At 47.7% G+C, this 17006-nt stretch overlaps 1 protein-coding gene across 2 annotated transcripts in view; it reads left to right on the top strand.

Annotated features, from left to right (window-relative positions):
• The window catches only part of LOC106749769 (nucleolysin TIAR), a 229398-nt gene that overhangs the window by 45824 nt on the left and 166568 nt on the right, over positions 1 to 17006 (top strand). Inside the window, exon 1 of one of the 2 annotated variants that reach the window (XM_014629542.1) lies at positions 15446 to 16735. The exons of the other annotated variant lie outside the window; for it this stretch is intronic. Within the exon in view, the coding sequence (XP_014485028.1) occupies positions 16579 to 16735 (157 nt within the window). The 5' untranslated portion in view covers positions 15446 to 16578. Of the gene's footprint in view, positions 1 to 15445; positions 16736 to 17006 lie in introns of those variants that run through there. 2 annotated transcript variants of the gene reach the window in all.

Below are 17006 nucleotides of genomic sequence, written 5' to 3'. Positions count from 1 at the left end.
CCCCTTCCCCGGTTACGAAGCGCCGTTTGCCCATTCGGATACAACTCGCGACCGCTCTCTATATCTCACTGTCACACCTCCCCTCGGCGCCGTCTCTATCTCGTCGTCTTTTTCTCGCGGCCGGCCGGCTCCGTTCTTTTTCGCGCTCTTCACACCTAATTGGGCATTTTGTGCTGCACCGTCCGAGATATTATCGCGGTAATAGCCGCGAGAAGTGACGGGCCGCGGGACTCGCGCACAATGGCGCATTTCGGCGCGGGTGCTACTTCAGCCCCGTCAGCTCGCACTCGCGCCGTTCTCCCGCTACTGTTTTTTCGCCTCTGTTCTCTCTAGACTGAACAGAAAGAGGGAGAGAGAGGGGGGGGAGGGTGAGATCAGCGGAGCCCTCGTTCGTTTGTTCGCTCCCCGCACGCGCGCTCTCACACCGCCCTGTGATCTTGAATATTCCGTCCACGGAGTCATTTATTTTCTCCCGCTTCTTTGTGCTCGTGTGAATTATTAATGGTTTTTTAAGAGACGCGCTCCCGGGGATTAATTAAACGAGTTTAATTAATTTCGTAGAGTAAACGAATGTGAAAAACGTAGTCGTGAACGTCGCCGTCTGAACGGCGTGTGTCGAACGTTCTACGGGGGAACGCGCAGGTAGCCAGGATCTCTCTCTCTCTCTCTCTCTCTCACCCCGGAGATAATTTCCACGGCGAGGTCTCTTTGGCAGAAAGGCCGAACGGAGAGCCGGTAGTGAGGTACACGCGTGCTCGTTTCCAATCTCAGTGTACGAGATAGCGTCTCGAATAAAGGTGACCGGGCCCAATAAGCGCCGAAGATCACCATTTTCAGCTAATTTCTCCACTATCTTTGGCAGACGATATACGATCGTCTCTCTATGCGGGGCTCGGTCTCTCTCACTGTGTAAGCATTCGTTAGCATAAAGGAACCGCTGGCCGGCTTCTGACCCGTATCGCGACATTATCGGCCCTCTGGCGCAGTCGTTAGCGTAGTAACTGTAATTGAACTGCTACCGAGAGGGGCCCAGTGGCTCTCACCTCCTCGCGGTCGTTACATGATCTTCCTCCTCCGGAATGGTAATCCTCCGGCCGTCGTCTTACGCTGCCGCGACGGTATAAAATCGTCGTTACAGCACATTCTGAGTGATACGCGAGTGCGTTAAGCTTAATCGAAGGACTAATCCGGGCCTGCCCAAACGTTGCTGCTGGGCTCACCGTTTAAATGCCGAGTATAATCCGCCGCGACTGACGCGTCCGCTTGCACGAATCCCAACGCGCGCACGTTGGATGATATCGAATGACCACCATAATTAAAACGGGGCGATCGCGCCATTAACCGTAGCGATAGCTCCCGTTACGTCTACCGTGTTATTTGATGAAATCAGTTCCGAGCGTCGCTAATGAAATAACAGGAGAAGTGAAATATTATCCTTTTATCAATTGCATTACGGGACGAAAGGTGCATACGCGCGCGCACGCCCGATCGGAATATGAAGTTTTCGAATTTGCACAGCTGCCGTTATTATATTATTATTATTATCAATATTCGAACGTGCACGCGAGTAGTATTACAAAATTTTGCATATTTTTAGAGAGAGATCCGTTTTAATCCTGAATATATATCCCGATTATTCGCAAAGGGCGTAATACGAAGTTACGAGCGCGGGATACGTTTCATTAGATTTGACGTTTCCACGAAAGTTATCCGCACCGACGGATAAGTGATGATATATCTCGCGCGCTAAGCTTATCCGCACCTAAGCGGTCAAGTCGAGCGTAGCCTCTCATTGAATTACGTTAAATAGCCCTACGTGGTGAACAGCTGATACCGCGTAAAATAAATGATGAAAATGTAAACATAACATAAAACGTCATTTCGCACAGACTGCACGAATTCATTGCACGGCGTTTGCCAGGTAAATATTGACTGCGCAGGCACAGAACTGGAATGTTCACTACGCAGCCGTAGCTCGGCTTACTCTCATATTTCAGTTTCAAATGATTCATTTACAAATTTCCCTGTAATTTATACTTTCAATCCTATATTACGCCGCTTGCTGTTTTATATAAAGCATAATATTTCAACATTACTCACTCTCTTCACCCGAAGAATTTTAAAATAAATACGAGCTGCTTTATGACGCAAAATAAATTTCGCGGACCGAATTATGCGTTCGCAAAAAATATATAAAGAATGATCCATTGAGGTGACATCTGGAGTAGCGTTAATTGAATTTCACAGCGCTAGTCTGCTAATCGCGTCGAGAGAGAGAGAGAGAGAGACCTGTAAAAATAACGTCCGTTGTAGCCACATGTTTCGGAGAATGAACGTCACCCGTCCACTCAAACTCGAGTTCATAAATATTTTTTGCGCATCCCATATCTCTAATTGAACCCTTTACTCGTTAGATTCGTGGCTCGTACTCGCACAAAGATACGAGAAAAACCGGCACCGTCCTTTCCGTAAAGTCACCGCGAATCACTGTCATTCGCGACACCGCGAATAGCTTCGCTCGGAGTGCGAGCAATTTCTTACTCTCGCGTTAGTCCGACACGCAATCGCTCCGATCCTCGCGACTCGCGAAAACGCTAATGTAATCTGACGGACTCGAGGGGAGGCAACGAAATAATCCTTCCCGATGACACTCAATCGACGGCGTTAACGTAAGTGGTTCGGCCGAGTATCACACACGTACGACGCAACGTATCTGCCAGCTGGTGAACGGATACTACGTCTGCTTAATGGGAGAGAGCTTGCGAATAGCTCGAGGAAACTTCGCGAAATATCACTCGGCTGGTCCCTAAACCAACCGACGCAATGGCCGGTATTCCTGTTGGAAGCGGAATAATATCAGCTGTAGGGGGTAGCGTAGCAATTTCATTACCGTAACCACTGGGTACCCAGGCATTCGTGTGCAACCGACAATGCCCCGCGCGTTTATGAAAGGGACAGCCTATACGCGAGATTACACGACTGCTCAAGTATAGCTAGCCGCGCTGTTGCTAATTCACCCGAAAGCTGGGACTCAGTTGTGGAACGTACGGGCGAGCGAACCGTATCGAAGCAGGCGCGCTGGAACTCCCAGCTGAAACCCCCGCGCGTTAGGGATACGTTTACGTTCTTCGTACATGGAGCGTGAAGCTGACGCTTCCCTCGCGAAGAAACCCCGTCGAATCGACCGGTGGAAGATGCCGTTTTCATTGCTATTCCCGCGCTGCGTCCCGCCGTTTATCACCGTGCGAACGCCGCGGAAACNGGGAAGGGGGGGGGGGGAGGTAGTTTGTCGATCGCGTCGCGGGGGGTTCGTTTGGGAAAAAAGAACCTATAACCGGGGGTTAAAGATGAAAATATCCAGCGGAAACTATCAACGATGCGACGTGCCTCCTTTACGAGAGCAGGCTCGCTTGCGTGAATTACGCGAGCGAGAGAGAGGGATCATTTATAAATAAGCGACAGGTAATATCGCATCGAATGACAAGGTACATTGCACGGCTCATAGAAAGAAGACGAATGTTGAAGCCGAGGGACTAGCGGATAGAGAAGCCGTAATGAAAGAAAAGTGTACAGCTTTAATTAGGTTCGCCCGGGACCGGGAACAAGCCCCGGGTTGACAAACTACCTCCATCCACCGGCGTCCTTCTGCGTCTCTGTTCCGTTAACTCAAGGCAGCGTTGTTTCCCGGGGAAGCAGGGAGAGCATAGCGTCGTCCCCATCATCTCCTAATAAGACCTCCGGCTCTTTTATTTAGCCGGACCTTTTCTAGGAAGGAAAGCCAGTAAATTGCCGGTTCCTCTGTTTCGTTTCCGAGTCCTGCCTCCCTCGTCCATGAGCAAAACCAGAACCCGCTAAAGTACGATTCCACGCCGACAGGTACGCGCTGACTTAAGTCGCGGCAGTCGTCGGCAAAAATCGAGGGACCTTAGGCTTCGTTCTTCGGAGCGCAACGCGTCGTCGGATATTTTGTGTTTGCAGAACAAATTCTTGGTTGGATACGGGAAAAAGAAATGTTTTGCTTCTCTGAACCGATTCCTTTTCGTTTCAGGGAACCAAACTTTACTTCTCGCAACTAAAACATCGGCTTGCCCACAGCCAAATAACAATTTTATCTGAGTCAACTAAATGGATTTTTCAGTGCGTCTAATTCCCGCGAAATTATGCATCAACTCTTCGAGAAATTCAATTTATTCATCCTTACTGTTTATTCGTCTTTTTGCCAACTATATTTGTAATATAACGGTTAAAACAATATTCATAAAAAAAATATATTCTCAAATAACATTAAAACGTTCTAAGACGTCTAAAGGACGTAATATTTAGACATACATATTATTATGTAGTTCTGTCTTCTCTCTCGGGAAGAAAAGGAAAAAACGACGCACCGCGTTTCCCAAAGCTGTTAATCGCGCTTTTTGTCGATCGGTGCGGAAATTACCATTAATCAAGCTGTTACGACGAAAGTGATTCTAACTCGGTGAAGTTGGTTACGCGAGCGGAGAACAAGACGACGTTTAATTCTCATAGCAACGTTGTTTCGTGGATACCCCCGGATGAACCTAAATTTACTACCTACGGATGATAGGCGAGGGTTGTTACGAGAAACATATGCGGCGCGATGCCGTCACGTCAAACGTTACCGAACAAGTGTATGCCAGAGTTCACAGGTGCACACGTGACCGAGTGTGCACGTGTACGATACGCGCACGTGTATACAGACACACACGCATGCTTAGACACGCACGCACATACAACGTCGCACACACATACGTGCATACACAAGCCGCGAAGCGGCGAGCCATGAAGCAACTTCCGCAGAAACTTCGTACTCGGATAATTGTTATTATCGCGTTACCGGGTTAATTAGAAGCATCAAATGTAAAGGGAGCCGGAGTAAATCTTACGAATATCCGTGCACGATTCCTCGACCATCGTTTCGCGCATTTATCACACTCGTGTGTCCACGCGTGTCACCGTCTCCAAATTCTTCGGAATTCGCGAAATCCACGAAAACTTCGAATTGCGCGTGATCGCAGCTGCTACGTATTCGAGACAAACATTCGCGAAACTACCTGGGCCGAATGAAGGGTGGATAGGTAAGGACGATGCGCAGAAGAGACGTGGGCCGCGACGACAAGAAGGAAAAGCTGCGACGGAAAGCTCACAAAAGAAAGCGGAAAAAGTTCGACGCTTCAAATGTTGAACACCGCCGGCTCTAAAGGACCTCCGGCGTTTAATAACATTTATAATGAAAGGGACCCGCCGACGTTTTAAGAGAAAATGAATTCCCGGTTACGCGCGTACTTACAGAACGTGATTCTCTTTCTTCTTCGTCGCTTACAACGACGCCCCCCCCCNCCCCCCCCTCCCCCTACTTACTCCTCCTTCTTTCCCCGTCTTTTTCCACTTTCTTCCTTTGCAACGGTCCTAAAACACAGCGGAGGGCTCGACGGTGTTTATATCGCGAGGTCAATCGTCGGAATCAACGGAATCTCGATACGTCGTTGTTTTAATACGACGGACGGCACAGCACAAAAAGTTCGTCTTTTCCTTCATCTCTTTCTTTTTTCTCTTTTCGCGGATATATGCGGATTATTACGCGAAGAATTTTAAATGCGTCGACGCGGCGTATGCGGTGATAAAAACCGGGGGGATCTTAGAGAAATAGCCGTTGCGTCCGAATGAAAAATATGGGTGCGGTCACGGTAATTATGCTCTTTCTCTCTCTCTCTCTCTCTCTCTGCTCCACGCTGTATAAATATCTTGATTTCAAACACCTGCTTCCAGGGGAGATCGTCAAAACGGTTTCGTGCGTCTGTCGGGGTTCCAAAAGAATCTCGATATTTAGATGCGGCAGCACGAAACACAGCCGGTGCGGCCAGGGAAGAAAGTAAATTCGTAGATTGGGTTAGGAAATTATCAAACGTAAAAAAAAAAGTATGTGAAGAAAAAAAAGTTATTCTCGCGAGAGCCAATTTCACGGCCAGTATTTTCTGGTATTCAGGAGCTTATGATTATTCTTACGCTGAAACAGTAATAAACATAAATCCGCAATGAGTTCCGTTCTTTCGAAATACTCGACGAGTGTACTTCCTTTATGCATGACGCGCATGAAAGGACGTTAATAAATAAAGAACGCGTAACGGCGCGCCGCACAATTTACATATGTATATTTCGCATCGCACCTGTCGTTATCCAAAAAGAATGCGTAATGCGATGCAAATTTCCAAGTGTTTAGATTTCATCTCCCCACCTCTCTCACTCTCTCTCTCTCTCTCTCTATCTCAGTGTTTCTTTTTTCTCTTTATTTTTTCTCATTTCTCGGAAAATAATTTATATTTCGGGAGAAAGATCGACGAGAGAGAGGAGCAGCCGAAAAAGCGCCGAGTATAATCAACCCTCAACTTAGTCTCCTCTTCGTTCGGTATTTTCTTTCTTCCCTGACTTCCTGGAAGACCCCAGGCGTCTGCGGAAAATATTTCATGTTCAGTTAATTAGCGTAAGACAAACAGGCCGGGTGAGTTTCAGCTCAGACGCACAAAAAAGTGATCTTTCTCTTTCCATTGCTGCTTTATTCTTCTTCACTGTCACTGCGCCGGAGTAAATAATAGCAGTAAGACACGTTTGAATTTTTCACGAATCAGCTCTTAACATAGAAGAGAGCATAGACAAGTACCTCCTTTGTCACAGTCGGTGATAGGCGGAGATTTTTCTCAACGTCGCGCGAACAATAGGCTATACATGGTATTCCACGTAAATGTGAAATCAGCAATTGTATGAAATAATTGAGAAACGCCGCGTCGTCGGGACGATTTACCGGGCCCCGTGGGTTCGTCGCGGATATATAACACGCAATTTGCATAAAATCGCACGTGCACATCCGTGCATCTCGTTAAGCGCGACAACGAGCCTCGCGGATGCACCGTCGTGCCGATCAATCCGCGGATCGGAGTCGTTTGTAACGCGAACAATCGTTAGAAAATGGCTCGTCATCCATCTTGTCTGCGTTACCACGCGGTGTTGATGCGGCGTGTCGGCCGGGCGAAAGCCAACCGGAAGACCGATACAACGAACGAATCAAGAGCAGCGCTCGCGCAGCGATGTGAGCTCCGTTTTGCGATGCGATCTTGGGCTGCAACTAGGTCGAAACGTCTAATGTTTCATCTCGGTGTTGCGCACGGCTGGAAATTACCGCGCCGCTCGAAGATGTGATCGCAGCCAAGATCTATCCGCGTGCTCCATTATCATGCAGATACGTACGCGCAACAATTCGAGACGGTGCACCACCTGCAAGGACCATTCGCGGTGGTAGTAGCGGCGGGATAGTAGTGGTGGCGATAATAGTGGTGGTAGTAGAGGAGAGATCGGTGAGAAGGACGCGGGAGAGTAACTCGCGTGCGCGAGGCTTGCGAGTTCCCATGAATAAGTTGATAGAGTTCTATCGGACGTGGTGCACGGTTACGAATTAGTAAATCAGCGTATGCGCGATTCGGCCGATACTATGGTCGGTAAAGCAAACGTAAAGCCGAATCGCCGACCGCACGGCCACGGCAGACCACAGTAGCATAATAACCGAGAGTAATGCGTGAATTATTGACTGCTTCCTATCTTGCTACCATTTACTCTCCCTGCAGGTACACGAGCACACCTTTGAGGCCGACTGAGGGAGAGAGAGAGAGAGTGCGTGCGCACGGGAGCGCGTATGCGTGAGCGCGTTGGGAGTCCACCTTTGTTTGCTGTGTATTAAATGGTTTCGTACACGTAGATTAGCCGCTGTCTAACCCACGAACGAGGCCGTACGTCACGTTAGGTATATATATATATATATATATATATATATATATATATATATATAGAGTTATAGACACAGATACACACATATATATGGATACTCGCGAATATGAATGTACGTGCGTGCTGTATGTGTACGACAGAACGTACATGCGGCAACGGACACCCACGGGAGAAGGGGTAGAGCGACAGTGACACGGAAACTCTCGCACGCACGAGAACTAAGTTGTCCCAACTACTTGCTAGATGGATCGCTATATCATCTTGATCGTGATAGCACATCTACGCGTGCACGTCCTCGCTCATGCGTGCGGGGAGATCCAATAATTCGGTGAAATTTTCCTGCGCAAGACACACAGCGCCGCAAGTCACGAGAAATGGATACAGCCACGGTACCTCCAGATCCGCGGATATCAAACTCGCTCGATTCAGATCGATCGTCCGAATATTCGCGCATACACGAGATACGCGTTGTAGAAAGGGTAGAAGCGACGAAATAACGAGCAGATGGTGATTTATCGCGCCTCCTTTTGCAAACTTCTCTCTCTCTCTCTCTCTCTCTATCTCTCTCTGTCGCTCCTATAGGAATATAACAATTGCGCAATTGTGATTTTCATATCGACGGCGAACCACTCTCGGATGTTTTCCACGTGATGAAAATTGCACGCGTTGACCTTTCCCTTAGCACATATTGATAACTGTTTTGTGCAAATACATGTATTTACGCACAGCGTGCTATCGGGCGAGATATGATAAGAAAAAATACAACGGTAGCATATACGCGTTACGTTGGGAAAATATGCAAAATTATTGTGAGCGTATTATACCTCACGCAAAGTCACGATTACATAATATCCCGTATCCTCGCTCTCTTTCTCCCCCTCTTTCTCTCTCTTTCTCTTTCTCCCTTTGCCACGTGGACACGAACTTACATCGCGGGAGGGAATGTGTCGGTGAGTGTACGGAGCACGAAAAGTTCAACACGCAGGTGAACTTATTACATCGTAGATGGACCCTATACTTCTTTCTTCTTGAGTTGGTAGAAGAGATAGTATACCTAGAAGAGTTGCGTTATACTTGAGCAGGTACGAAGATGCTTCGGGTTATTAGATAATAATGGAAACTTCCGCACAATTATCGACGAACATATTTTACCATCCACGTAATATCTCAACTCTCTCTCTCTCTCTCCCTCTCTCCGTCTCTCGAATGTCTAACGGCGCTACTCGCGACGGTATTCAACGAAGAGAACGACATTTGTCAAACAAATTATGACTACGCGCGACACATCTCTCTCTTTCACCTTTCCATTAATACGAGCACGCGGAGAATCGGCGGACGATATTGAGGCCGGGACACGCGCGTCTTTCAATTCGCGGCGAATTTGATTCACGACGAACTACTGCTACCGCTCATCTTGCGAAAACGCAAAAAAGCGATTCGGGTTATCGTCCATAAATTTTCCCGTGTGTCATTTCGATATGGATTGCCACGTGGACAAGCTGTCCCGTTAATCTTGAGGCTGACATATGTGTATACGCGCAATAGACGTATGAACTTCCTGCGTCTGGTACAAGGCAAGTTGTAACCGATGTCGCCTATCAGCCCGATGGAGGAGTCATCGATCAAACGTAAGCGAGCGTGGTAACGACGGCGAAACTCCGGGAGACAATATCCCGACTCGAAGAGGCTGACTTGTTAAGCTACCCATAGCCATAGAACACATCGCGCGATCCGACCATTAGACATCTGGGAATGTCTCCGTCTGCAATCGATATCTCACGCGGACGCTTACGTAATGACGAATGCCGCACTCGTGAATATTACTTTCGACAATTAGCCGCGGCAAATCCACTGGCAAGGATCCGCTTCGATGTACTGATCACGCGCACACCGCGTCCATTAAAATATATATAAAATATATATTGCGCTGTTTTTCTTATAAAAAAAAAACCAAATGAGAGAAGAAACCTTCGCTCAATCAAATTTAATTTTTAAATATCAAATCGTTGTAAACCGGGCTCTGATATGTTCAAGCAAAGATTTCGCAGTGAAACGTGGGTCGGGTATAAAACAATGCTTTCAGTGACCGCGGGGTTACGCGTGTAGCATATTCGACTAAAAAAAGATTCGGGCGTATTTATGAAAATTCGCGTAGATGTGCGTGAGCCGTGACAATAGGGTGAATTTTTTATGATCTTTACATCCATTTCCATTTCTCCATAAAAAAGTACTACAATGAGATTGTTCTACTGCAGAATTTTCGGACCCCCGGAACGCGAAAATATTCGCAAACATTCGCCGTCCTTTTATTTTGTCTGCGCGCACACCTACTACGTATTTTGCCGCTAGAAACGTACGTTTTTTACGCGAACGACCGCCCGAGGCTGCAAATAAAGCGCATTATTTTTATGCCAACCGTTGGGTACAAAATCATCGCTCGAAAATTCATGAATTTCAAATTAGTGTTCCACTTAAATTTCCCGGAAACCGCTGACGATTATTATTTTTATACACGCCAAATGCTGATTAATGCTAAAACTGGCCTTAATTCGTCGGGACAAAGATATGTAAATATCAAAGAAAAGGGGGGAGGGGGGAAGAGCGCACAGTCTGAAAGAATTATTTCGCGCTCGCGCGCTAAAAAAGAAATCGACCAACCGCTCCGGGACGCTTTTATCGCGAGGATCGAAGCGAGTGACATTTTCCGACGGTTCGCGTTGCGAGCCTACTGGACAAAGCTCTCTCTATCGTTTCGTCAGTGGGCTATCGCACCCTCCTCCGTAACGTATCTTGGACGGGCGCGCCTTGCAAACTAGTTAATCTCAATCTTCGCGAGATATCCAGCCGGCGGCTAATTCCTATCCCTTAAGTTAGTCGGCCCACTGCAGCGATCGCGTTACCCCCGAAAGGGCCGGCGGAAGAAACGATATTTGTCCATGGCCGCAAAACGTTCTGGTCGTTGATCGCGGTAGTCGAGCAGGCGCTTTGATATACCGTTCCCCGGCGGTGGATGCCAGACAAGGCAGCGGCGGTTAAGCGGATGGAAAGACATAGCGCACAGAGGTTACCTCGTGCCCTCTGGAGAAGACCCGGCGCACGAGGCCCTAGGACACAGAGAGAAGAGAGACGGGAGAGTTCAAGCTCTTAATTAGCTGCAATTACTGCAACATAGCAATGTCGAGCGAATCGCCCGAGGCTCATCCTCCGTCCTTCCATCTTCCATCTGCGCGTACTCGCTCTTTCTCCTTCTCTCCTCCCTCGCTCTCGGAACTCTACACTTCCCCGCCAGTCCTTCGCCCCATTTCGGAGCCCCATCTCCGGGCTGTCTTCCGTGAAAGGGCCAATTTATGATGGAATTTAAACTAATATGCGGAAAATAAAAAGCGGCGGTCGCATCGTTGTTATTCCGCCGCAATCAGCGGTTGAACCGTGTCGCGTGACCCTGCGGCGGCTGCTGCTGCGCGACGCAAAAAGTCGAGACTGGAAGGAGAGAAAGCGTAATCTTTAGGAACGTATGACAAAAGCCGGATCGGATCATCGCGATGCATCCTCCGGCGCAGCGCCATCGGGCTCTTCGTTATTTTGAGATAATGAGGAATCTTGTCTGGCGCGCAACATACTTCCGGTCGATATTCCTCCCTAGTAGCTGCGGTAACAAGTCTCGGTAATAATACGGTCTTTATCGAGGGTGTTTACCCAATCATGCTACTTTGTTTAAAAGAGAACTTATCTAGTGCAAGTTAACGTTTTCCTCGAAAATATTGATCCTGCGTCTCTCTCTCTCTCTCTCTCTCTCTCCATGCGAGGCAGCGCTAACGACCAAACGTAAATCCCTCTCGCGTTGATTCATCTTGAGATAATTCGGTAAACAGGCGACAACATGAAGAAAAGAAGAAATAATTCATCAGTATGGAGGAGAGACGAGGAATAATTATTTATCTCGAAATCAACGAACGCGCTGCTTCCTCTGTGTCTTCAAGTTCTGCATAAATGTGTCTCAGGAAACGAACGGTCCGAGGTGAAAGCCTACATAATAAATTGCGATCTACCGAGAATCCATTTGTCAAGTAGGAGATTCGCGCAATCTCCTGAAAATTCTCGCGTTGAAAGGACAAGCGAGAAACTGCGTCATTGTCGTAATGGAACAGCAGCGAGAGAGATCCACACGTCGCGATGAATGCCGGCAGCTGTAGATTCCTTCTTGCCAGTTCCGATGCCAATAGCTCATAGATTTCCCTGTGCTCAGGATCGCGTGCGTTTCGCGCTTGTCCCCTACGTCTCGTGCGCGCAGTCGACGACTACCGACGATCACGGCCACAAACGGAATTATTTATGAGCTTGAACATGAGCCAAAGCTCGTCCGCAAGCCACTAAGATGTTTCCCGCTCCTCGCGCGGCATTCTCTCCCGTATATGTGTGTCGAAAGCGCGAGATTATATCCCCTCCTTAAAATTTAAGGTAGATCCCGCGTTAATGAAACACGCGGCCCGCGTGTGATTAGGAAAGTTGCCGAAGAACGTTTAACGTCTCGTGGCCGATCTCGCGCAGCGGCGGTAAAGCGTTAATCACCGGACTGTTGAAATTTCCGAGTGCATCGTGAGAATATTATAGAGCGGGATGCGCCACGGCCTTGCGGCCGGCCACTGCGCGCAAGGTCTTAAAAAAGAACGGCAAACTTGTCCCGTGTTAGATCTCCGAGGAAATTGAGCGTGGATAACTTTTGTCTAAAGACACGCGACGTTAATCCGCGTAAACGGTCCGCACTGAAACTGCGACTATGATATCGAAATTGCGGAAGCTAAGCGTTGACTTTCCATTTAATCAGGCGATAATATGCTTTGTAATTTCACTTGTTTCTGTTTATTACGAAATTACACGTATAAAGCGCATCGCGTTTGCGCCAAATTGCAGAACGGTTAGCTCTGTAATTAGCGACAATGCCGGAGATTATATGCAGGATGATATCAATATGTACAATGTTTTAAAGCTTCATTATACGCAGTATTTCGAAACTTTTCATTAATACCACAAATGTCACTTTAGACCATGCGTGAAAACGTGAAATTACCTCTTCTGCCGTATATCAGTTGATTCCAACGACTACGTGGCAAATACGAAATGTAAACGTCAATAAACTGCAATTTCCGAGCTTAATGAATATCGTCTAATTACTGAACGAGCAAGAATAATAATCTTTTCAATCAATCGCAAAAATATATATTCGCATAAATATTAAACCGCATAAATATCCATGTGTCGTTTTAAATCGTAGCTGCATAAAATTCGAGCGTTGCCGCCTAATGCATCGGTAGGCACTGACCGCGTTGACTGATCAGACGTTGTTCTATTTCGCTTGCTCATACTCGAGTCGAAATTTTCAACTTATTTTATTATCTTAGCTCGTACTGTGTTGTCGAATTAAAGGTAATAACACAGAGCCGAAATGTCGACTCGAGTAACGGGCATTGAGTGTCTCGACAGTTTTCCGTGAAATTTTTTATTAAATCAATTATCGTCTGCTATTATCGCTATTGTTACGCGACGCGAGAAAAACATCTGGAACGCGCTCTTATCACACGTCTGTATTATATTCTTGCGATTTTTCGAGATGCTCGTGTCTGGATCTCAGCGCCAGACAAACAAAGTTATCTCGTGTTTGTAAGAACCGCGGGCGCTCGTAAACTTCCGCTCTTTCTCGCAACTTCAATCAAGAAGCGCTCAATAAGATAAACGTAACTCCTGTCCTTGCCCTGCATCAATGTTACCGAAAACAGCGAGGAAATCCTTTCGGCATTCGGTCGAAGCTCAGCATCGCAATCACCCTAGTTCGATCTGCCACCAGCGAGCGGCGCCACTTAATGGATCAGTAGATACGAGCCGCATTGGATCAGACGCCGCACTGTTCCACTTCGAAGCCCAATGGGTATTGAGCGTTGACAGCTCTGCTAAGGAGATCAGTTTCGTCGCGAAATTGCAACAAAAATCGAAAGCGGTATTGAAAATATTCCCCCTTGATGCAATCTTTTCTTTACTTTTAATTTCCATTTATTTTTTAAATAAATTTCAATAGTGAAATTTGTGACGAATATTCCGCAGCTTCGCCTCGTTCTCGAGCGATGTTGAAGCGAACTATATAACGCGGTTATTCGCAACATATGCCAAGCGAATTTCATTTTTTTACGCCTGTTTGCAACAATCGAAATATATTTCTTAATCGATAAAATGGAACGTGTTACGCGTATAAGTCCGCATAATTACGATATAGGAATTTATAGATATCTATTGCGTAAAAAAGTGACATTTTTATATCCTCTGCCAATGTATTATGCAACGTTTTGATAGATAGATATGTGAAGTCCGCCCTGACTACATGCATAGTTTTTCTTCAATTATTGAACTGGAATTTTTCTAATGTAAATAAGAGTATCACAATATTGTTCCACGTATCACTTCCATTTCCACGGGGAACGAAAAGAAAATTAAAGAAAATAATTGTCAATTTAAACTTTATTATATATCTCATATTTTCGTCAAATTGGTTTAAATTTTCCAAAAAATAGATTTTTGTTGCGCTATTTGCAGAATTTTGTATGATTAAAAATAATTCCTACTGTTACCTCTAAATGCTCGTTTCCTATATTTAATATCGTTTGCTCTTGTGAATTAGATAAAATAATAATTGATAAAAAGATTAAATAAAATATGTAAATTTAGTTAACTGCTTAAAAGGATAAATTACTATGAAAACATCGATTTATCGACTTACTGCGCGCAGCATAGGCTGGTGCTGTTTTATATTTTATAATTGTCATCGTTGCAACAAAATAAAAACAACCGTGATAACGAACGATGAAATAAATGTAAAATCGTAGCAGGTTAACCTAAACATCTCGTCAATCAATAACTCTGCGACAAAAAATTCTTCAGCGTTATAAAACAAAGCTAAAATAGAAAGTTGAATGCAAAACAATGGCGATAAAACCATTATCTATTCAGGGGCATGTATCTCTCGTCATGAGAAGCTAAATATATCACCAGTTTTCCTTAAAAAATCGATGAAGAACAACATGGCATACAAGAGCCTAGAGAATAATGTACAGCCGCGCGCGCGTTCTAATAGTAATCTAAAATTCCCGCAGGAACGTCGACTACTCTTATCTCACGGTAGCTTCTTTTCGTTAATAACGTTAAAAAGAAAAAAAAAAAGGAGAGAAAGAACGAAAGAGAATGACAAACCAGTGAGGCTGACTTAAAGAGGAAATGACTACTTATACCGGAGCTAATAGCTCGGGCGAAATGTCTCGCAAGATACGCTCTCGCGGTGTAACTCGGGGATCAATCGATATTCGAGCTATCGTGGTGCCACGACGTGGTGGTATTCGCCAATGCGTGCGATTAAAGTGCGAAGAAGCATGGGCAAATAATTCGAGACGCATGATCGCGGGGGCTGCTGCATTGGCTCCCGCATCGAACAACCCTTTCGGCGTGGCGGCGTGCGAGCGACTGCTGGCTCGCGTCTTAGCTCGTGCGATTCCGCGGACGCTCGGGAACGCCGGCGCCTCTGGGCGTCGCGACGGCGGGCGTCCAGGGCTGGCAGGCAGGCAAAGGCAGGCGTCCCTTCGCGCTCTCCCCGCCAGACGAGTTCCGACTCTACGCTCGGCCAGACGTGACGTAACCGCGCGCAGCGTGGAGAGCGTAGAGAACGACGTCGCCGTCGTTGCAACCCCAACGTCGCCGCCACCACCGCCACCACCGACCGCAACCGACGCTGCCAACCACCGCCGCCGCTGTCGTCGATTCCCCTGTGCACGATCGCACGCTCGGCATCGTCGGACGGGGTGCGCGAATCTGTCCGTGTCCTACATAAATCGTCGTTGTCGGTGACGTTTATTCCGGTGGTTCGGAACACGCGTATTCGACGTCGCGACGCGCGCCACTCCACCTCGCACGCACCTCCACCGCGTGCGCCAGTACGCGCTTCAACTCCTTGCGTGGTGTATCGCGCCGATAAGTGCACGCGAGAGAGAGAGAGGGAGAAAAGTGTCGAGTAGAAAAGTCGTGGGCTGACGAAGATCGGCGAGAGCTTGACCCTTGCGATAGTGTGATCGAAGGAAAAAGCTTGTGGGTGCTCCGATGTGCACGGGAAGACTGTCGAATTCGCAGGGTTCTCGATTCTGGTGAAAAACATCGGGGCTCGTGTTCCCGGCGAGACTCTCCCTCGGTCGGGGAATCGGAAAAGTTCGGACGAGTTCGAAACGAGACGGCGGCAAATGTTAACCGCCGCGCTGAAATTCAGGAGCGACAACGCGCTGACGACGTGAAGTAATGACGCGGGCGAGAGGAATCCACGTTGACGGCGCGAACAGAGATCGCGAGGCGTGAGAGAGACGCGTGCGATGAGCAACACCTCCGCTTTTAATCGCGGACGAGCGACGACTACGTGCCGTGGGTTTTGCGGTGGGAATTAACGGGCGTACATTACCGATCGAGTGATATGCCATATCCGCCGGACGTACATACGAGCGCACGATCCGCCACCTCGACGTAATCACGCCGATCGCTCCCTTCGTCGGCGTCGACGATCGCAATCGGGAACCCGCTCGCGAATCGCCGTTCCACCCTCTCGATTGGCCCGCCACGCGGAACGTGGATCACTGGCAGAGATCGGCGATCGCGGTCGCATCGCCGCCACCGTCGTCCGCTATCACGGGGATCCCCTTCGATCACGTGACCGGCTGCACCCTACAACCATCACCACGGCGAGGCAAACACCACGTCGCGAAGATGCTGACCATGTCGACACTGATGATGCCCACGACGATGACCACTATGACGAATCCGGCCCCGATACCGGCGCACAGCGTGCCGCAGAAGATAGAACCACCTAAGCTGACCGCAGCCACTACGCTCACCCACACGGCGGCGACCGCCAACAAATCAGGTGCCGCTTTATAGTTTACAGATTTATGGCTTCGCGCTATCATTCGCTCTAAGATTCGTACGCGTCACTTGTGGCGCGAGCGAGTCGAGAACGTCGTCCTTGCACAGTCGTGGCTTCGTGCAAAATTGCCACTTTTAACGTCACGTCTGTGAGCGCGAAACTGCAGCAGTCCGCGTATCGCGTGTGTCAGAGTTTCGCTGACGGGAGAGATCGACATTGTCGGTAATGAGAGTGAGGTACTGCGAAAGACGAGAAAAAATTCACGAACTCA

The sequence above is a fragment of the Dinoponera quadriceps genome, unplaced genomic scaffold (assembly GCF_001313825.1).
Source record: "Dinoponera quadriceps isolate SergipeBrazil2010 unplaced genomic scaffold, ASM131382v1 scaffold3289, whole genome shotgun sequence".
NCBI classification, from domain to species: Eukaryota; Metazoa; Arthropoda; class Insecta; order Hymenoptera; family Formicidae; genus Dinoponera; species Dinoponera quadriceps.
The sequence above is the reverse complement of the archived record's forward strand: the minus strand, read 5'-3'. Positions and strand labels throughout refer to the sequence as shown.